Consider the following 22,969-nt stretch of genomic DNA (forward strand, 5'->3'; position numbering starts at 1 on the left):
AGACCCATGAATTGGATTGAGGTGTTATACTGCTAAAATAAAACACAAAGAGTCATATAAAATATTAACTTAAAGGATATAATTTCTTACATTTCTTTGAATACTTTGGCTACTGCTTTCACTTATTTTCTGGCCAAATTGTAATAAAGTACTAGAAAAACTGAAATAGAGTATTATTTTTAATTAACTAGCTCTTTTTACCCCCATAATACATTATCATAGTTTTATGAGATGAGTATAATAGAAATACATTCCATTGGTACAATTATTACCAGCTATTTTTCTGAAAATAAAAGTATCAAGGTGGCATTTTACAAAAAAATACAGTATTCAGCCAAAAACAGCCTGACGTTCAGGTGTTTCACCATAAGTTTAAGAAACATTGTTAGGTAGACTGCAAGTTGGTGGTCTAGTTTCATTTTTTTGCAAGTAGCTATCTAATTTTTCCAACACCATTTATTGAAGAGACTGTCTTTTCTCCACTGTATGTTCTTGCCTCCTTTGACAAATACTGAGCATAACGGCTTGGGTCAATTTCTGGGTTCTCTGTTCTGTTCCACTGCTCTATATGCCTGTTCTTGTGCCAGTACCAGGCTGTTTTGATTACAGTGGCTTTGTAGTATAACTTGATATCTGGTATTATGATCCCTCCAACTTTGTTTTTCTTTCTCAAGATTGCCGTGGCTCTTATATTGGGTACATACATGTTTATCAGGGTTATATCCTCTTGTTGGTTCGATCCCTTTAGTATTATGTAACAACCTTTCTTCTCTCTTGTTACAGTCTTCATTTTGAAGTCTATTGTCTGATATGAATATTGCTATCCCAGCTTTTTTTTTCACTTCCACTTGCATGGAAAAAAATTTTCCATCCCTTCACTCTCATTCTGTGTGAGTCTTTTGTTCTGAGGTGGGTCTCTTGTAGACAGCATATATTTGGGTCATGTTTTCTTATCCATTCAGCCATCCTGTATCTTTCTATTAGAGCATTTAATCTATTTACATTTAAGGTTATTATTGATAGATACTTATCTATTACCATTTTAATTCTTTATGCTTGTGTTTCTCTCTCTATTTCTACTTCTAATTACAGCAGATCCTTTAACATTTCCTGCAATGCTGGCTTGGTAGTGATAAACTCCTTTAGCCTTTTTTTCTGGGAAGCTCTTTATTTCACCATCTTTTTTGAATGATAGTCTTGCTGGATAGAGTAGTCTTGATTTCAGACCTTTGTTTTCCATTACCTTGAATACTTTATGCCATTCTCTTCTGGACTGTAGAGTTTCTAATGAGAAGTCAACTGACAGCCTTATTGGAGCTCCTTTATTGGTAACAGATTGCTTTTCTCTTGCTGCCTTTAAAATTCTCTCCTTGTCTTGAGTTCTTGGCATTTTAATTGTGATGTGTCTGGGCATGGGCCTCTTTGAATTCTTCTTGCTTGGGACTCTCTGTGCCTCCTGAACTGGTGTGACTTTTTCCATCATCAGGTTAGGGAAGTTTTCTGCCATTATTTCTTCAAACAGGTTATATATCCCTTGCTTATTCTCTTCCCCTTCTGTTACTCCTATAATGCAAATATTGTTATGTTCCATGGTGTCCCACAGCTCTCTTAAACTGTCCTCCTGTTTTTCAATTGTTTTTCTTTTGGGATCTCTGATTGATTTTTTTTCTATCCTGTCTTCTAATTCGCTGATCAGATCCTCAGCTTCCTCTAATCTGCTGTTTATTCCTTCCAGCGTATTCTTTATTTCTACTATGTCACTCTTAATTTCCTTCATAGTTTCCATATCTTTTTTCATGTTGTTGAGCATCCTTACAATCAGTATTCTGAACTATATATCTGATAGATTATTTATCTCCATTTCATTTAGCTCTTTTTCTGGTGACTTCTCTTGTTCTTTCATTTGAGGCTTGTTTTCTTGTCTCCCCATTTTGGCTGCCTGCTCGGGTTTGTTTCTATGTATTAGGTAGATCTTCTAGGACTCTAAATCTTTTTGGAGGGTCTCTGGTGCAGGCCAATGTCAGATACAGTTTGTGACTGGCCCTGAGTACCCTGTTTGGAGCTATCAACAACACTCGGCTTGAGGTCCTGTCTGCTTGGGCTACCTGCAGTTGGACAGGACCAAGATGCACAACAGCATCTGCTTTTCCAAGGCCAGGGTCCAGAAGAAGATCAGGAAAGGATTCAAAGCACTCTGGCTACAGGCTGATTAATCTCTTTATGTAACTACTTTTATAAACAGAACTCAAAAACCACATTTGCTAGAGTCATGTATTTGCTAGAGTCAATCAAAATTATATTTATGATATAAATACACTTTAAAACATTATCAATAAAATACATGTATAGCATTCTAAAGCATTTGTCAGTTTTTACTAACAGAAGGGGGGGAGCGAACCTGCAACTTGATCTGTAGAATCAACAATTCAACCACTTCCTATGTTTATGAGTAAAAAAATAATAATAATCCCAAGAAAATTCATAAATTATAAGTACTTCATTCTAGGCCTTTTAAAACTTTATTACATATTTTAAGTTGTTAGTTCACTAACACTATAATATACTTCCATAGCAGAACTCATCACACATCACTGGGTCATGAAATTAATTTACTAAGTGGATCAAGGCCAACATTTATTTAAAATAATAGAGGTGGACAAAAGTAAGTTTACAGTTGTTCATACAGAAAGACATGCAGGTTATGATTATTACAATAGCTTTATTAACTCAAAAGAATGTCACAATGTAACTGTAAACCTCCTTTTGCCCACCCTGTAGTATAGAATAGAAAACATGAATGTGTACTGTGCATAAGGCTACATACTGCTTCATAAAACTTTTAGTTCTATTTTATATATGTAGAAATGGCCTTCTCTTTCTATTATGTCACAACACCATTTCATCAGCAGGAAGAGGCTAAAATAGGACACTCCTACTATAGCACAGTCTTAGGCATAGGAAATTATGACTCTCTACACTGCAATGAGACTCCTATGTAATTACTTAATGTAATGCAGTCACTTAAAAAAATTACTTCAGGATGAAAAGGATTCACATTGTCTTACTACTTCTATCAGATTATTACCTTCTATATAACTAATTCACAGTTTAGACACCATGCAAATCTGAAGCAAATATCTAATCTATTATAAATTAATGGGTTCCAAAATACCTCACATTCTAGGGAAGATTTACTTAATTAGTCTTAAAGTTGTCAGTTAATTCATATGTAGTCCTTAAATTTAGGGATCTTCATTTTATGTCTAACTTCATCTCAGATCAAATTTAAATCTAGGACTTTACTGAGAGTTTTATTGGGAGTGTTTAGACTGTATCCCAATTCCAAATTTAAACATTATTCCTGACAAAGTTCTTAAATGGAATTATTAATTAATTCTTTCAACAACTGTGACCAAGGGTACTATAAGTAAAGAGGTAACTGTGCATGGCCTCTGCCCTCATGAAGCAGGCTCCTTTATTTGAGGTCTAGAAGAGTACTGTCTATTGGCCTGAAAGCATGGAAAGACAATAGTGGCTTTGGAGAATCCAGGCTTCAACTCTCAGCTCAACCGTCTGATAAATATGAGGCAAACTCATCAATCTCTCTAAGCCCTAATTTCCTCCTTTACAAAATGAGTTTGATATCAACTGTTTTGCAAAGTTATTTCAAGGGCTAAAAGTAAAAATACAAAAATTGCCTAGGAAAATAGTAGGAACACTATCAAATATTCAAAATATTCACAAATTCAGGGCTTGGTGCATAGAATCCATTCAATATTCATCAAATGAATAATCAACTCTGAGACAAAAAACGTTAAATACCATTTCCAAAGGAAGTGGATCAAACATAAAATATACCTCGTACTATTTTTAATCTGATTGTTGTGCTAAGTATAGATAATTATCACCTGTTTCTTCATTTTCTGTTCTCTAACCTGGCTTTCATTTATGCCTTACAACAGGTATTTTAAAGCATTTAAGCATGTTATTCAGTAACATAAAAGGGAAGTCTGTAATTTTTAATGATGACTTTTGTGTGGAATGAACCAAGTGGACAATAGCGGGACATATTACAAGAGTTCTGTCAGAAATCACACTCGAGTTACTTGGACTACACTGGTGGTCTATTGCAATGGTTTAGCACACAGATGACATTTCAGTAATGTCATTATAAATAAATGTTTCTGAGAAGTTTTAAAAAAAAAAAGGAAAATTAAAGGTTAATTTTTAAAACTTCATGCTGACCCAAACTGTATACTGTTGTTACCTAAAGCAAAATCTGGTACAAAATTTAAGTAACAAAAGAATAAATTAATAAAATGGCTGCTCACAGAAGTTCAGGCACTCACTACAAAACACAAGCATGTTAATTTATCTATTAAACAATGGCACACTAACTAGTTCACTAACCCAAACAAATATTCAAGGATACATAAAAAGATGACTTCTTTTAGTCTCTGGGCATTACTTTTAATATAACAATCTTTTAAAGTGTTGCTACAAGGAAACATTTTGAGTTAATGTGAGTTGAATCACTTATAGAGCTAAAATTTACCTGTTTCAGTCCTTCATCAGTTAGCTTGTCCTGGTTGCCCACATGAACTTTCTGAAGCAAAGGACAGTGAGAGGCAACCGCAATAATAGAGGTGTCAGAAAGCTGTTTACACCTGTAGGCCGTATACCTAAGAAGTCCAGGACACTTAAATGCTAGAACACATACGCCAGTATCAGACATACTGCGACAATCAGAAATGTTGATTTCAATTATATTTTGACTCCTTGATGCAATTTTTTCCAATAATTCATCAGTGACCTATGAGGGAAAAAAAAGCGGTAAGTTTAAACTTCTGCTAAATATAGAAACTTATTTTCTATTCTCTTATTAAATTTTCTCCAATAAACAATATAATTAGGTTATAACATGAAAACCACAATCATAAGAAAACCTTTCTACTTAATTTTAAAGCACAACAAGAACTGTTGTATAATAAAAAATATATTTGGTTTTTGATTCTGGTTCTTTGAACAGAGTTCCTAAAACGCTTGCAATTTCCTGAGTGACAGGAGTCTCTTATTATTTGTAACAAGCCCCCTTTGACCACATATGAGCTTATACTAATGAAATGACTTAAGTTGGGACCCCTAGATAGCTTCATGATGGACTGGGTCACCAGAAAGACCAAACACCACGTAATTAGAGAGAGGAAACTTTCAGCCTCACTCCCTGACTTCCTGGGAGGGAAGTGGAGTTGCGATTGACTGGGTTGTTAAACTCTTTAATAATGAGGTCTGAAGAGCTTCTGGGTTGGTGAACACATCAAAATGCTGAGAGGGTGAGGTGCCCGAGTGGGTATCCAAAACCTTGCCCTACACATCTTTTCCATTTGGCTGCTCCTGAGTGGTACCCTTTATAATTAACCAATAAGCATAGGCATCTTCCTTACTTCTGTAAGTCAATCCAGCAAATTATCTATCAAACCTGAGGAAGTGGTTTGGGGAACTCCCAAATTTATACTGACCAGTTGGAAGTATAAGTGGCTCCTGGGACTTGTGACTAGTATACGAAGAGGGAACAGTCTTATGAGACTGAGCCTTTAACCTGTGAGGTCTGTGCTAACTCTAAAAGTTAGTGTCAGAATTGAACTGAATTACTGGACACCAAGTTGGTATCAGAGAATTTGTTGTTAGAATGTAAAAAACTCCACACATTTGATGTCAGAGTGGTGTCACAAAACACCAAGAAAGAATATATGTGTTAGTTTTCATTAAAAACCTCAAAATCTATCCTTCTTAGGGAAACTTACTTTAATTAAACCTTCAAACTCACCAAAAACTCTGCTCCAAATTATATTGAGATTTTGGATGTTTTGTTCTCTATTTTTAACCCAGGAATAGTATATATCAGTCATCATGATGTATGAATCTTGAATTTTTACACAATATTAGATGATACCACGGTATATAAATTTCAATTGTTTTACTACTTCTATCAGAATATTACTTCATATAAAATTCTTCCATAGCTTAGAAAATTTATATCATTTTGTGAATCAGCACACCAAAGGTTACATGCAAATGTCCATATCAAATAGTTTTTCTCAGGAGACTCAAAGCTAACTACAAGTAACCTTAAAATTCATCTGGTGAAAAACTCGCATGCCATCTGAATTTAAAAATAATTTTTAAAGACTCAAACTCTACTTATTCCCTGCCTAATAACCACATTTCAAAACAAAACAAAGAGTTAGCATTACTCAGATCCCCTGAGTAAAAGTAATGGTGAGAGGAAATGCACATGATGAAATTTAGAAGAAAAGGAGGAAAGAACTGGAATATTGGGGACACCAGGAGTAAGAGCCAAGGTTAAATCTTTACTTATGTTTGTTGGAAAAGCATAATGTAAACAGTTAGTTACCTTCAAAACTAAAACTCTGACAGAATCTCCTTTTTACATATTTTTCATCTCCAAGCCTAACTACCAGCAGAGGGCAAAAGCTATTTTTAGTGTGAGCTTGTAATACGTAGCTCAGACCCAACAGTATCAAAGTAAAGAGCCAATGGATTATTTCACATTACTTCACGTTACTACCCTAACCCAGGCAGGTAACCTTGCTCATTTTGTTTAAAGTGTATGTGTTATACACACATGTATACATACTAATAGTGGTATGTTGGAGTTGGCTTATACCAACTCACAAGAAAGAAGGAAATATAATGTGTACCTCTTTCCAAATCAGTGACATCACTACATTCAGTGACATCATATTGGTAGCCTGAAATTAGTTACAGTGGGAGTATTTGTACCACAGAAACTGGCAAATATTACAAATCAGAGCTTTTTATTTGTCCATTTGTTTTTAAAAGCCAGTTGCTACACATTTACCAGCACACCACTATTAACAATGTCACAGAAGCATTTAGAGCATTTTAGTACTCTAATAAAATCCTCTTATTGAAAATTCTTATATATGTCCAATGCCTTGCAAGTATTGACAACCAAGTTTAAAGGAAAAATTGCAAACTGTGTGCAATAAGTACTACTAACTCTATTTTTTTTCCTAATTTATGCTAGCATATAAACATATTGAGCAGCCAGGCAATGGGGAAGATTGGAAAATTCATCAAAAGTAAAATTAAAACAAAATAAGTTATCTTAGCCCGTTTTGCTTCCATACTTCATTATAATATCAGTATAAGATTAGTATTATTATTTTAATAATAGCATATTAATAGGGATAATAATAGTATCAACTCATAAGGTTACTGGGAGTATAAAATGAATATCTATAAACCTGTAGAACAGTCCATGGCACATCAGCAGTGCTACAGAAGCGCTTACCATTGTTTTCTACTACTAAACTATTATTTATGAATTGACACTTACAAAAAGGGGAAAGTTTAATTTTTTTAAAGGGTAATGAAAAAGGGGGAAGACAACATAAATAAAACAAAGTGGATTAAGAAGCAACCCCAAATCACCATCTACACTAAAAAATACCTGTTTGACCATAAGCACCTAGCTTTAACCTAAATTCACACACAAAAATACTGAAGTATAGAATTACAGATTACAGTCATTTGAACTACCTTGAGAAACTACAACATTAAAGAAGAGATTTCTGAAGAGGAATAAAGCTGTTTTTAACAGATGAAATTGAGTGTTTCTTAGAATTAGATTACATATACCTGCTGACGACTGCTAAGATCCAGCTGCTTCCAAAACTGGAAATCTAAGCAAAGGTCACGCCAGTACTTGCAAACCAACGATGCAGAAAGGCAACGTTCATCCAGGGATAGATTGGAAAATATCTGTGAATAAAAAAGAACCATGTGATATGTGCTTAAACATTTTTTAAGTTTTTATTTATTAGAAAAAATTAACTTTAGAGCACAAAAGCATGTTGAATACAAGTAGCCATTATTAGAATAGTCATCATTAAAGACTGTCCTAAAGAGAAAACACAGTGTGGGACTTAAGAACATGGACTAACATTACCTTTCATGTAAGAAAAGGGGCAAAGGAGACCAAGGGAATGCGTGTGTGTGTGTGTGTGTGTGTGTGTGCGCGTGCACACGCACCAATATTTTAAAAAATTAGAAGGATAAGAGAAAAATTAAAAATACTCATCTTTAAGGGAAGGGAGAAAGGACTAGAAAGGTGCAGGGATAAAAGTGAGACTACTCTGTAGGTACCTTGTTTTATAGTTTTGACTTTAGAACCTGGTGAACTTTTTATATGATTTTTTTTAAATGTCACAAAAAGGACATTTTACCTCTATGGTATTTTTTCCAGAATTTCATAAACCCAATCTAATCCCAAGAACACTACCACACACACCAACTGTATGATATCCTACCAAATACATGGTGAGGACCCCTCAAGAAATCAAGGCCATGAAAAACAAAGAAAGGCTGAGAAAGTATCCAAGGCAAGAGGAGAATAAGGAGGAATGACAACTAATTCAATCCTGAACTGGAAAAGGCCATTAACAGCAAAACTGTACCAATGCTGATGTCACGCTTTGGCAAATGCATCACAGTAATGTAAGATAATCAATTTATGGACAAGTGAAAGTGGGTGAGGAGTGTACAGGGACTCTGTACTATCCTTGCAAATTTTCTGTATAAATTATATCAAAATGAAAAGCCTATTTTTTAAAGAGTTTTAAAAGTAAAAATTAGTTTTTAAATGGTCAGGGTTAGGACCAATACAGATTTTTAAAAATTAAGAGACATATCAACAAATACAATCGTAGGCCATATTGCAATTCTGAATTGAACCAACTATAAGAAAATACTTCTGAGACAATCAGATAAAACTGAACATGAAAGAGATAGTAAGTGACCTAACGGAAATTCTTACTCACTTTTTAAGTTGTGATTACACTGTGATTATATTATTTTTAAAAAACTATTATTCATTTTAGATACAAACATTAGTGTTTATGGCTAAAACAATATCTAGAATTTGCTTTCAGATACTTTACCAAAACAAAAAAATTTGGCAAAAGATAAACTAAAAAAGGCAGAATATTGAAAAACTATTGAAATTGGTTGAATGATACATGGGGACTTCATTATTTTCTACTCTGGTCTGTACATGAAAATTTCCATAATATTACTTGAAAATTTGAAAATATTAACAAGAATGTGTACGCTACACTAAATTGTTTTATCCTAGGTTTGAATCATGCTTTATCGTTTATTATCTACGTAACCTTGGGCAAATTATCTAACTTCTCTTTACCTCAATCTCCTTATTTATAAAATGGGAATAATACAGTCTTTACCTGAGAGACTTATTGTGAGGACTAAAGGAGAATATATAAGTTTTTGGAATAGTGTCTGGAACAGAGTACACAAATGATTCCTGTCATAACTATGACCTAAAATGATTTACCTCAATACAGTCAAATGTTTCAGAAATCTAAGCTAGAATCTCTACAATGTTTAAATCTTCAGCCTTGGGAAAACAACTGCCAACTGCCTGCTCCTTCTCAACCATTGTTTGTCCTCCAAGGGTTAAGTGACCAGTAAAAAATATGCATAAGCATCACTGGCAGTTAGATGTAGTTAAGCGCACTACAGCTTCTAACTCCCATTCATGACATCTAAAACCTCTGGACAACATACTAAAAGCAATTACCTCAGGACTCCAAAAGATTAATAACATATGGATTGGGGAGGTGGGCCAAAACTTTCACTTTTCCCTTTTCTCCCTACTGGCCATGTCCTAAATGCAGCCTCAGTCACAGAGCTGCAATGTGCAGGCACCTAAAATTCTGTAAGTAAACTCATCTTTTGACCAAAAGAACCAGGAAAGAAACTCCGTGGGCCAAAGAGTGTTCAAGGAACCTCCATTACCTTTTTCTTACTACTTCATGAAAACAGCCAACATCTGCCAAACTCTACAACAGCAAAGGCATATAGCACAGGGTATAACTCTGAGAGAAACTCCATCTTTCTATCCAGACAACCAGGAAAAGAGGCCTCTAGGTCAAAGAGTGTGACGGAAGGATTGAAGGAGATATCTGGAAAGAGCACCCCTAATTCAGGATATGAAATGACAAAAAAAAACAACACTGAGTTTACCACAAAGCTACACATGTGCAGAAGAAACCCAAAGCAGCACAGCAAAGTCTTTGAAAACTGAGCTAACACTGGAAGCACAGGCCAAAAAAGGTGAGATTAAAATTTCAGTCTAAACATAACAGTGCTGATCCTTTGTAAATCTGATAAATCTAGACATTTATAGAACTCAATGAAACTCAATAGGATTAACTCAGAGATCTACATGAAGACATATTATAATCAAATTGTCAGAAGACAAAAACAGAGAAACCTGAAAGCAGCCAGAGAAAAGCAATTCATTATGTACAAAAGATCCTTAATCAGATCAACACCTGATTTCTCATCAGATACCATGTAGGCCACCAGGCAATTGGATAACATACTTAAAGTGCTGAAAGAAAACTTGTCAACCAGGAATTCTGTAGCTAGCAAAACTATCCTTCAAAAATGAAGGAGAAATTAAGATGTTTCCAGATAAATGAACACTGAGGGAGTTTGTCATTGGTAGACCTACCTACAAGAAATGCTAAAGGGAGTCCTTTAGGCACTTGAAACCACAGTAGCTTGAAATCACATAAAGAGATAAAGAACACCACTAAAGGAGGAAAAAAACACACAATAAAGGTAGGTATTTATGTAGGTAAATGTAAAATTCAGTATTATTGTATTTTTGGCTTGTACTCCAACTCTAAATGATTGAAAATACAACTGCATAAAATAATAATTATAAATCTATATTAATCTTATGGACACAAAATATATACAGGTGTAATTTGAATAACAACATAATTATAGAAATAGTTTTTATATACCATTGAAACTAAATTGGTATTTGTAGCAGAAGTGCCTGACATCAAGCTTTTTTTATAGTAGTGTGTCTAACACTGAGCTTTTGGTTGCCAAGACATCTATTTCAAAAGACATCCATCTTGAATAAACATATTGCCAACTATATGACACAGCTACTAGCAAAACAATCAGATAAGAAACTAGGTCACCGCCACCCATGAAGGTCCCTTTCAGAAAGTCCTGGGTAACCTAGATAACTGACCACTTGGGTGACCTCATTTCTCCCTTCCTGTGCCCTAATTCCTGCTCTTATGCTTTAAATTAACCAATAAAAAGTAAACCCACAAAACCCTAGAAACCCCAGCCCCTTAAGACCCTACTAAAGGCAGAGCCCCAAGTCCACATTCTCGCTCTACCTGTGGTCTGGCTGTGTGGCTCTTGAGTGTGCCATATGCCCTCCAGAATCTTCAAGTAATAAATCTTGATCCTCAAAATCCCCTGATGGCTCCTTGCTGAAGTGTGTCCTACAATCATAATAAGAACCAAAAGAGCAGGCCCAACCATAAATAAGGGCCCTGCTGCAGGAAATGTCTCTGGAGCTCCCTAGGAATGATGTGTGCCTGGGCAAGCACTGTAGACATTTCTGACCAAGGACACCACCATCAATAGGCTCCAGACCAACAGAACAGTATTAATCAAAATGACATTGTTATAAATGATGATGCTAATTATAAACCTCAGGAAAAATGCTAAGAACATAACTAAACACAGTCATGCATCACTTAATGACAGAAATACATTCTGAGAAATGTGTCATTGGGTGGTTTTTGTCATGTGACTATCACAGAGTGCACTTACACAAACCTAGATGGTATAAGCCTACTAAACATGTAGGCTGTGTGGTACAGCCTGCTGTTCCAAGGCTACAAACCTGTACTGCATGTTACCGCACTGAACACCCTAAGCAACCGAAACACAAGGTATTTGTGGAGAATCCACAGTCTCTGTGTGGGTTAGAAAGAGCACATTCAGGCTTAGCCATTTTCGAGTTGGCCTTGGCCCTTGCTTTCTGCTAGACATTCTCCGGTCCCACCTGCACATGGGCATAGTTTCACAGTAAGCCAGAAACAAAGGTGGCGAGCTTATCCTTTGATGGTTGTCTCATTTCCAAGGCCTGCCTGTTAAACTCCCATTTGGTCCCCCACTCATCCCACTGGCACCTCAACCAGGGTCTTGCAAATATGTGGGTTTTCCCTATTTCCCACCAACTTCATCACTTTTAGTTGACAAACAGAAGTCTTCTCATTGCCCCAAACTGACTTAGCCTCTCTGGCATCAAAGCTGCTGTTTTTCCAAACTCTTTTGCTGCAAGTACTGGGGCAGGAGGCCACCATAGGGGCCTCATGCAAGAATGATATAGACTTCCACTATTCTCGCCTGAAGCTCTAGCAGCTTTCCTAAGAATAAGAATCTGTTGTCTGCCTTTGGTCAATTTCCAAAGCCCAAATAATTTGGGGCACTGTTGCCCGGTTTTATTATTTCTATTTTTGTGGCGAGGAGTCACCAAGGTCTTCACGCAGCCATAGCTGGAAAGTCCCTCTCTTAGGGGTATTTTTAAGCTCATCCTCCTCATTTTGCGCGAGAAAACTTGGATTCAGGGCGACTAAATCATCTGTTTAAGATTAAATCACTACATGGTTTTAAACAGCTAATTTGTCCCTTAACAAATAGAAAATATGTGAAGCGTAATCATTATAACCAAGAAGTTCCTTGTGTAAAATATGTCTCACTTTGCATAGCACCTTCTTTCACACCAGCTTTCTCTCATGTAAAAGTAAGATGATCATTATAAACCACAAGTAATTGACTAAATCTAAGTGAATCAAAATGAGTCTTATTCATCCAGGTGAAAGGAAATTCAGTAAGTGGGTAAAGGAAAGATAAAACTGGCACCAGTGAAGATGGATAAAAGTAAAGTGGCAAAATACAAAGTTTAAATATCAATGCATATATAATAGATCTCCGCACATCGTTTATGGTAGGCAACCTGCACAATGGCCCCCAATGACCCCACCTCCTGATATTTAGATCTGTGTCATCCTGTCACCTTGAATGCGAGCTGGATTTATCGCCTCACTTCTAATGAACAAAGTATGGCAGGTGTGATAGGATATTATTGCTGAAATTAGGTTAAAAACAAACTGGGGCTTCCATTTTGTGTATTCGTGGATCTGTTACCCTGGGAGGGGTGCCCTGTTTTAAGTAGCCCTATGGAGAAGCCCACATGGCATGGCAAGGAACTCAAGCATCTGGCCTGCAGCCACTGAGGACCACAGGCCCACCCATGACCACAAGCATGGGAATTCTGGATGGGAATTCTCAAGCCCCAGCCAACACCTTGATTGCAGCTGCGTAAGAGACCGTGGGTCAGAAGGATACAGCTCAGCCACATGGGAATTCCAAACCCACAGAAAATGTAAAATAATAAATGCTTGTGGTTTTAAACTGCTAAGTCCTGACATAATATGTTACATAGAAATAGATAACATGTTGAACGATTCCTGCTTTCTATGTCATTAAAATGCTATCTCACCCATACCCTAACTCCTCAGAAAATACCCACTCTTCCCCCAAACTATCTTCCTAACAAACACCTGTGCGTAAGTCCCTAGGTGCCTGTGGGAGACACGAAGACATAAAAGTTGTTCATTGGCTTTAAGATTATATCGTTAAAGGCGCTTCTAAATTATCTTTGAATAATATGAGATTCAAGAAAAAGTATTTCAAAGATCACTTTGAAGAAAGAGAACATAGGTCTGTAAAGGGCTGACCCGGAACACATTTGTAGAATAAAGAAAACGACTAAGGGGAAAAAATGAGACTAGAAAAGACTGGATGGCAAGCACATCAAGCCAGGAAACTTCTCACTTTAACAGGGGCCTACTAGCAACGTCTAGAACATGACGGAAGTCCAGGCTCAATCAGGTTTTCTAAGGATGTAGCAAATCCAGGATCTATCATCCTGAAACTCGTTCCTCTTCCATCACTGCCCTCACCTCCAGGGTGAAAGGTGGCTTCCTCTTTTTTAAAAAAAAAAAAAAAAAAAAAAAAAAAATATATATATATATATATATATATATATATATATATATATGTCTTTATTGATTTCAGAGAGAGGAAGGGAGAGGGAGAGAGAGATAGAAACATCAAAGATGAGAGAGTCATTGATCAGACGCCTCCTGAACCCCCCACTGGGGATCGAGTCTGCAACCCCGGCATGTGCCCTGACCGCGAATCGAACCAAGATTTTCTAGATTATACAGGTCGATGCCCAACTCCTGAGTGACACCAGCCAGGCAGGTGGTTTACTCTTATAATCTAGGTGGTTTACCCCTGAAAAAGGGAAAAGGAAGGAAAGGAAGCAGCTGCCTTCTATGGTATGGCTTCGAAGTTGTACGCTCTGCTCCCTCTCCCAGCCGCACCGTCCTTGAAAGGCGAGGAAACAGTGTCTCATTTTGTGGTCAGGTGCCTAACACGGGGGATTCTGTTACCCAAAAGAATATAAGGGGAGCGGATACAGCAGTGACTTGTAGCCAGGACCTGGATTTAAAACAAACTTAATATTCTTTTAAAAATATATATATATTTTTTTACTGATCTTTGGAGAGAGAGGAAGGGAGAGGGTTAGAAAGAGGGAGAAACATCGATGTGAGAGTGAAACATCAATGGGCTGCCTCCTGCAGTCCCCCAGGGATCAGCCTGCCGCCCGAGCATGCACCCTGACCGGGAGCTGAACCAGCAACCTTTTGGTGCACGGGACGATTCCCAGCCAACTGAGCCACACTGGCCAGGGCCAGGCTTAATATTCCTGATCTTTAGTGGCAGGTCTGAACAATGCAACAAAGCTATTAACTACCAGAAAATGTATGTCACATTACTGAAATAATGAGAATTAATCACTACCAGACTGATATCCAAATATTTCTAAGCCTTGAAAGATTCTTGGGGGAGAGGAAGGAGCATGATTTTTCTTTATTATTTTTTATTGAGGTATAATTTACATATAACATTGTATTAGTTTCAGGCGCAATATAATGACTCCGTATTTGTACACATTTCGAAATGATCACAATTAAGTCTAGTTACCACCCATCACCATACCTAGTTACAAAAAAAATTTTTTTTCTTGTAAGGACTTTTCAGATCTCTCTGAGCAACTTTCAGATATGCAATATAGTATCATTTAGCTATAGCCACCATGCTGCACATTACGTCCCATAACTTATTTATTTTATAACTGGAAGTTTGTACCTTTTGAAAAATTTGATTTTTGCGTGAGACATTAGTACAAGACACAGAGGATACTTCAGACTGAAAAATCTTCCAGAATGCACTGTTGCTTAACACTTGGTCATACCTATCCCATAAAATCTTATAGTGCTTACAAATCGACAAAACCATACCTACTTTTGACCATTTCCTATCTTGATGAAGAGATCTTATCTGCTATTAGATATGACTGCCAAAAGGAGTTACGGTTACGAGCAGGGAGGCTGTATACAAATTACAGAAGTATTTGAAAAGTAAAGCTGTGTCGCTACTTTACACTGACTGCGCTAGGTGTCGTGAGAGATACGAGGCATTGAAGGCGCAGCCCAATATTACAGCCTACATGTTATACGGTGTCATCCATGTGAAATTTCTAGAAAAGGGAAAACTGTAGAGGCAGAAAGTAGGTCAGTGAATGGGTGCCCTGGGCTAGGGGCAGGAGCAGAAACTGACTGCAAAGATGCACAAGAGAAGTACCCGAGGTGACGGGGGTGTTCTCAGAATGAGTTGGAGTAACAACTGTATACATTTACTGAAACAAACTCTAGCCCTGGCTGGCGTGGCCCCGTGGTTAGGGTGTCAGCTCACACACTGAAGGGTCACTGGTTCAGTTCCTGGTCAAGGGGCACATGCCTGGGTCTCAGGTTCACCTCCCCCGCCACACACACACACACACACACACACACACACACCACCCCCCCCCCCCCCCCCCCCCCCCCCCCCCGTCCCGGTCGGGGCGAGTGAGGGAGGCAACCAACAGGTGCATCTCTCACACCAGGGTTTCTATCCCCGCCCCGCCTCCCTTCCACTCTTTCTCTGAAAAACACAGGATAAAATATCCTTGAGCGAGGACTGCCAAAACACAACAAAACAAAATCAAACTCTACACTTAACTGAGTAAGTATCACTAGAGCTGCTTTTCTTTAAAAGTCCACATCCACAAGCTCTGTATGTTCATTACTCCGTCATCTTTCTACCCAGAACCTTTGAATTGCTGTTTGAGGAAACACACGCACACGCATGGACACACCACACATCTGGGTTAGGATCCAAGCAGATACTATCCTATAGATTCAGATAGAAGCTCTGTCTGAAATTTTCTCAGAATTAACTATTTCAACTAAGTTCAACTTCTCTGGTCTTTTCAATTTTTTTCCCATGTACATCATCCCTCGCCTCTTTCTTAAGTATTCAACTTATACTGCCTGACAAAAGCTCGAAAGTAAAATATACTAAATAGTCTGTTGAATAAAGCACCATTTGGAAAACAGAGACAAATACTCCTGGTAATTTTCTAACCAGACAGGCATGGGGAAGTCACAGACTATAAAATTATTTCTTCATCTATAATTTAAAATAATTCCTCACAATTTAATTCTTAAAATTTAAAGCACAGCAAACTAATAAAATCCCAACTATTACTACACAGAGTGTTACTTTACAGCAAAGGCAGCTATTATGAAATTTATACAAGAATAAGTTTTATTCTGAACTCAGTCACTAAAGGCTTTCTTGGGAGGAGCTATTATGAAACAATGAACCCTCTTTCCGTATCTCCACGACTCTCTGAGGCCTTCCTTGTGTTCTGGCACAAAACATTCTAGGCTCATCTTGTACATTCCTTGTCCTAGCCCTGAAATTAGTCACTTCTCCATGGAGCACTGGTTCCTTTTACTGAAAAATGGTTTTTAGAAGCAAAGATGTGTACGCTAAATGTACTCACTCCTATTGGGCATTGCTGCTCCGAGGCCGTCTCAGTGGTAGAGCTAGGAACATATGTATGTGTATATATGTATGCATATAACCAATCTCCCATCGCGCCTGCTGTCTTCTTTCTCCACATGTATGCCCTTACCATGCCACTTGGGCTGGATAAGCATAAAATAGGATGTTTAGCCAAAGTTAAGGAATTATTATGCTAATATGAAATGCTTCCGTATCTGCCTTCACTTACCTTCCCTTACATTCCTTACGATTTACACAACCTGATACCCCAAGCTGGCAAAGAACTCAAGGTTATCCCTCGACAGTACTCAGTATAAGGCACCAAAATTTATAGACTTCCTAAAACGAGAAGAAAAGCCTAATTAAGTTCATCAAGGTTGCCTGGCATTCTTCAGCAAAGGAAAACCTTAAACCTGACTTCCTAAGGACATTTCATTTCAGTGCTGACTAAAACCACCCCCAGAACTCCAGTGACATACGTTCGAGAGGTTATTTGGTACTGGAGCCTTAAATCAAGCACTCATGAACTGTTACACGTAATCTAGTTCCTCTTACCCACTAGTAATCTACATTCAAGGCTTTACAAAGTGGTATTTTTTTTTTTCTTTGACTCCTATTTCCATGGCTTTCATCCTTGTTAGCATACCTGGGGGAAAACAGATCACGTATGTAAGCGTTCTTCCAAAGCACATTTCTTATAAAACTCTTCCTTAAACTCTAAAGCATCCTGCTGGCAATAAAGCTGTAAAAATAAAGATTTAACACCTACTGACACATTATCAAGGGTGCATGCATGGAGAGGCGGTTTTCTGATGGTGGTGGTGGTGGATTTTGGACCTCTCTCACCTGGTTTCATTTGGAAAGCGGTCTGCTGACAGCGAGATATCTAAGCACAGCACACAAAGTCTCTAAAATTTAAATACAGATCACAACACACCCAGTTACTCAAACAGTAATTATAAAGAAATGCATTCCACTGCTATCACTTGGAAAGACTGCTGCATAATGGTTCTACCATATAAACATCTAATTGTGATATGAGAAGCAGGGTTGCTTAAGTTATAAAGGCAACAGGTAGCAAAGATGGAAGCCAGCTTATTTGATCCAAAACATTCCATTAACCAGTTAAAGAGCAACTGTAACAGGCTTAAGTGCTTACTACTTACACCCACAGATGACCTTTGAAGAGCCATTCCCTGCTTCTCATATTTCTTATATTAAAGACCACAATCCAACCCTACAGGCCCAATTTTAAATCAGTCTCTGACTCACAATGGCTTAGAGGTCAGTCCTCTGCCGTAAGCTCCTCACCCCCACACCCCATTCAGGAATCTCAGAAAATCTCTGAGAGAAAATTATTCAAGTCCTCCTACTCAGTATGTCGAAAAGATCTCTGGACCTGGAAACACTAAGCTGGGTTCCAGCCCCGGGTCTGCCATTCACTACCTAAAATGTCTTGGAGCTGTGAGTAAGCCAGTTGACTTCTCCAGCCTGTGTCTTCATGCATAAGACATGAGGAAAGACCAGATACTGTGAAAGGTCTCTTCCTGTTCTGAAGTTACATAATTATGATTTCCAGCGAGGCTCACTATTTCAAGAAAAAACTAATTTCATTTTTACACAGCTCTTACTGTTAGAAAGGACTTTCTAAATTTCCAAATATACACATTCTTCAACCCTTAAATTCCACTTCTTGAAATCTACCTAGAAAAATATGACTGCATGTACACAGAAGAAAGTCTATTAGCATTGTTTGCAGCAATAATTAATTAGAAACATACACTACTAAAGAAATAAATACATGTGGTATAACACTATGGGATACTATGCAGCAGTTAAAAAGAATGAAGGAAACCACATACTCACTAATGTGAAAAGATTTCCAAACCATACGATAAACAAACAAAAAAAATTGCAGAACATGTACATTTGGACAACATTTATGAAAAAAAAAACTATGAAGGTTGACACAGGACTCTCTAAAATGATGGAAATATTTTAGATCTGCACAGTCCAGTACAATCACTGCCAGTCACCCATGACTATTGATGTAGCAATGGTGACTGAGAAATTTCAACTACTTTAAATTTAAATAGCCCCATGTGGCTAGTGGCTATTGTACTTGACAGGTCTAGAAGAACAATCTAAACCGGTGATAGTGGTTAGTTACCTCTGGAGAGGAAACTAGAAGGAAGAGTGAGGGTGAGCCAAGGCAAAGTTTCGCTTTACCTGTGTTATTTCAATGTTTTGAAGCAGGTAATGCTTTTTATTTATATAAAATAAAATTTAAAAAGAAAGAGCCTTGTTAATACTGAGTCAAAAATCCGCCTAGGAAGCACCACAAGAAGCATTCAGTTTTTCTCTTTTGCTTTTGCCATACCTGAAAACAACTGGGCAAGTAGGAGAACTTTCGCTAATAACCACCTTTTAATTACACTTCCTCACATTTTTCTCCCCTCTCTGCATCCCCTTTTTTACAACTACAGTAACTTCTGGTACAAAAGGCTCAGAAATACAATTATAAAGGCTACTGACCCGTTATCAAGGGAGCAGGCATACTTTTTAAGAATGTTTTCCAAAAATCTCTATGCAACAACCCTTCCTATACTAGGAGGGAGGCAGGGAGGGAGGGAGGGGTGAGCTCCCTAAGTCTTCTCTAAGCCAGAAAAAGAGCCAGAACGCTCTTGACATCACATGGCTCTGTTGTAGCTGAGAACAAAAACAACTCAAGTCAGGATATAAACATTTCTCAGACGCTCCTCTTAGTGGTATGACATATTCACCCAGAGTCTCAGCCCAGACTTCTAAACATCTGGTCATTCATTTGTTCATAAATATTTACTCGGTGCTACTAAATGCCAGGCACTGAGCTTAGGGGAGGGGCTACAGCAATTAACAAGATCTATGTCCACGGAGACTCTGCCCCCAAAATCCTTATCCCTGAAAGTGATACTGGGTTGGTAGACACTGAAAAACCTTGATTTCAATTCATTCCACAAAGTCCAACTCACTTGTTGCTGAATACAACTAGGAACATGAAACCCACATAGAAAATCTTTATTCAAGTTTCTAATACAAAGAAAAACGCTACATAACATGTCCAAATTCTCTCACACAACAGGGCAAATCTAATAAGTAATTCCCAAATGTCCCTTAGACCAAGTTTTCAATAGTCCACAGCAAAAATGTGAAAAAGAACAATGGAGCATATAGAATAAGTTTGCTTATAGGGATTCTCTTTATTATGACATCATGTCCTTTTTTTCTTTCTTTCCTTCCTTTTTTTTTTTTGGTATTAAAATGTTCTCTACCTCATGAAATAACAGGTTTTGGTACAAAGCAAGAAATACCTATTTTTTTATTTGGTTTGTCTTTAAACAGTCTTACTTGCCAAATAACAAGACAGCAATCAATCCTATTCTATACCAAATATTTGTTGATATTTTATTTGTCCATGTTACCCGCCAATTTAAAGGACTCAAGAAAGTTCCCTCTGCTCTAAAATGCTTCTGAACACACAAAGGAGACAACTACTCCTCCAACAAATATACTTCCATAAATTCAGTCATTACATTTTGACACCAGGAAAAAGTTAAGCTTACCCACTCTTGCTGTATAATTTTTAAGAACATTAATATCACAATTGTGTAAACATAAAAATATGGGATTATAAATGCGCAAAAAGTCTAATCAAACAAAATATATTGATGACAGTAACAACTGTAATTGATGACAGTTACTTCAGTAACAATAAAAGTAGCAAACTTTTTATCTAAGTTGTTTGTGGCTAGTCATAAATATCATCCACACTGAAAAAGGAAGTTAACATTTATTAAGCTTCAAAAAAGGGGGTGGGGGGAGAGAAAATGAGGGGGAAAATAACCCGTTAATAATAATAAAAACTCTATCACATACTTAAATTTACCACTAGCAATGACAAAGTTGCAAATTTTACTTAATACTTGAAAGTGAGACAAAGCTCCCACAGAACACCCAACTCTTCTCCATTCAGCCATCCCCCAACAAAAAATATTTGCCCCCACTTTCTGGTAACCTGTATGCTTTTATGTAAAGGTTAAAATGTAGGAAGCTAACACAACATAGCATAAACAAAAGAGTTTTCAAGTCAAGCAGGCCTCAATTCCCAGACTTGCCTCTTACTGTCTATGTGTGACCTTGGACAAGTCACTGAACTTCTTCAAGCCCCACTAGACTGTAAGCTCCACAGAGCAAATGCCACTTCTGTCTGACTTTGTAATGTAGCCACACAGTACTGAAGTATCAGTTTCTTCTCGTATAAAGTAATGATGTTAACATTCTTCTCACGGAGGTAACTGGAGGATTAAATTAGATATTATGTATTTAAAGTTCTGGCACAGCGCCAAATCACAGTAAAGGCTCCAAAAAAGTTAACTGTTATTGACACCAACTAGCAGCTATCAAACGTGAAAGCGGTTTGAAGACTTTGGAATACTAACATACAAAGTCTACACCCAGTAAGTGCAAGTTGCTCAATTAATACAAATATTTCACAGAAAAGCTACGAATAGTTTCTAAACCACTCGGAAGGCAATCTAGTAACAGATGAACTCTGAATTGTGCCCAACAAGCCCAAGCTATTAAAAGGCATTCAGGAGACTCCAAGTTTTCCCACTTCCAAAAGTAGGCCATAAGCATCCTCCCCATTGGCTTCCCCACCTCCCCTTCGGATGTCAGCGGTGTCAGGGAACCCCCTCCTCCGCGCTTAGGGGGAGGAGAGAGAAAGCCTCCGAGGAGGGCGCCGGGGTTGGGGGAAAGAGCGCATCCCTGCGCCATTCGCCCAGACCCACCTTGAGCAGGATGGATGGCGGCAGCTGGTTGATGTCTGGGGTTTCGGGGGGCGGCTCCCTGTGACAGTCGCAGGGGTTTTCGCGGGGCTCCTGACAGTCCACGTCGCCGCATTCGTGCTGCTGCTGGGCAGGCGAGGGGGCGGTGCTCGCGGCTCGGACCGCGTCCCCGCCGGCCTCGGCGGGGGCACCTTCGGAAGTGGGAGAGGAGGGCGGGGGGCAGAGAGGCGGCGGCGGCTGCTCGGAGCCCTGGCAGCAGCCGGCATCGGGGGGCCGCGGAGGCGAGGCGCCTCCTCCCGCAGGCCCGCCGCCGCCGCCGCCGCCGCCGCAGCCCCCACCGCCGCAGCGGGGCTGCTTACAGGGGGTGCAGGCAGGAACCCCGGCCCCCTTCCGCTTGCACACCATCTCGGGGGGCGTGGGGGGCTCGGCCGGCGGCGGCGGCGGCGTCGGCCCCCGGAAGAGTTGCACCGCGACGGGCGGCCCCAGGAAGCGCACGGGCCCCACGCTGGCCAAGAAGAGGCTCCGGCCCTGCTGCTCCCAGGCGGCGGCCGCGGCCAGCCCCAGCTCTTTGCAGCAAGAGGCGGGCGACGAGACCGAGGCGGCGGCGGCGGCGGCGGCGGCGGAGGACAGCAGGAAGCGGCGGGCGGCGGCGGCGCAGTCCTCGGCGGCCAGGGCCGCGTAGCGCCGCGCCAGGTGCTGCGAGGAGGCGGCCGCGGCGTAGGCCCCGTCCCGCGGCGGCGGCGAGAGCGGCGGCTCCTCCTCTGGGCCGGCGGGGGCGGGAGCGCCGGGGCTGTGCACGATGAAGCAGAGCATGCAGGGCCCGCGGAAGAAGCAGTCCCGGCTCCGGGGCGCCGCCGGCTGCGGGGGCGCCTTGGCCGGGGTCCGGCGGGGCAGCCTGAGCAGAGGGCGGCGGCGGCGACACCAGCTGCAGCAGCGAGGCCTCTTCTGGCTCGGGCGGTTACGCGGCTCCTTCGAGAGAAGGTGGCCCATATAGAAGGCCCCGAGGAGGGGGACCGGGGCGGGGGAGCGGGGAGCCCGGAGAGGCGGGCTCCGGGCAGCGGGCAGGCCGCTCGCTGGCTCGGGCCGGGCCCGCGGCGGGGTCGCCCGCCCTGCGCACACTCGCACACACGGGCACACACGCGGCGCCGGGGTGGGCGTCAGCTGCGGGCCGCCTCGGCGCCCGTCGGGGGCTACATGCTTTGCCCAGGGATGCCGGGAGAACGGTGGGC

The 22,969-nt window shown here is 39.7% G+C and overlaps 1 protein-coding gene across 3 annotated transcripts in view; it reads right to left on the minus strand.

The window, feature by feature from the left end:
• The window catches only part of FBXL17 (F-box and leucine rich repeat protein 17), a 503,612-nt gene extending 480,867 nt beyond the window's left edge, over window positions 1-22,745 (minus strand). For all 3 annotated transcript variants that reach the window (XM_087815480.1, XM_016221967.2, XM_087815479.1), the window contains exons 1-3: window positions 21,744-22,745; window positions 7,687-7,809; window positions 4,556-4,813 (exon numbers count right to left, since the gene is read on the minus strand). In XM_087815480.1, coding sequence (XP_087671606.1) covers window positions 4,556-4,813; window positions 7,687-7,809; window positions 21,744-22,730 — 1,368 coding nt within the window. In that variant the 5' untranslated portion in view covers window positions 22,731-22,745. The remainder of the gene's footprint in view (window positions 1-4,555; window positions 4,814-7,686; window positions 7,810-21,743) is intronic.
• Between the last annotated feature and the right edge of the window lie 224 nt (window positions 22,746-22,969).

This window comes from Miniopterus natalensis, chromosome 3 (genome assembly GCF_054644295.1).
Source record: "Miniopterus natalensis isolate mMinNat1 chromosome 3, mMinNat1.hap1, whole genome shotgun sequence".
Classification (NCBI taxonomy): Eukaryota; Metazoa; Chordata; class Mammalia; order Chiroptera; family Miniopteridae; genus Miniopterus; species Miniopterus natalensis.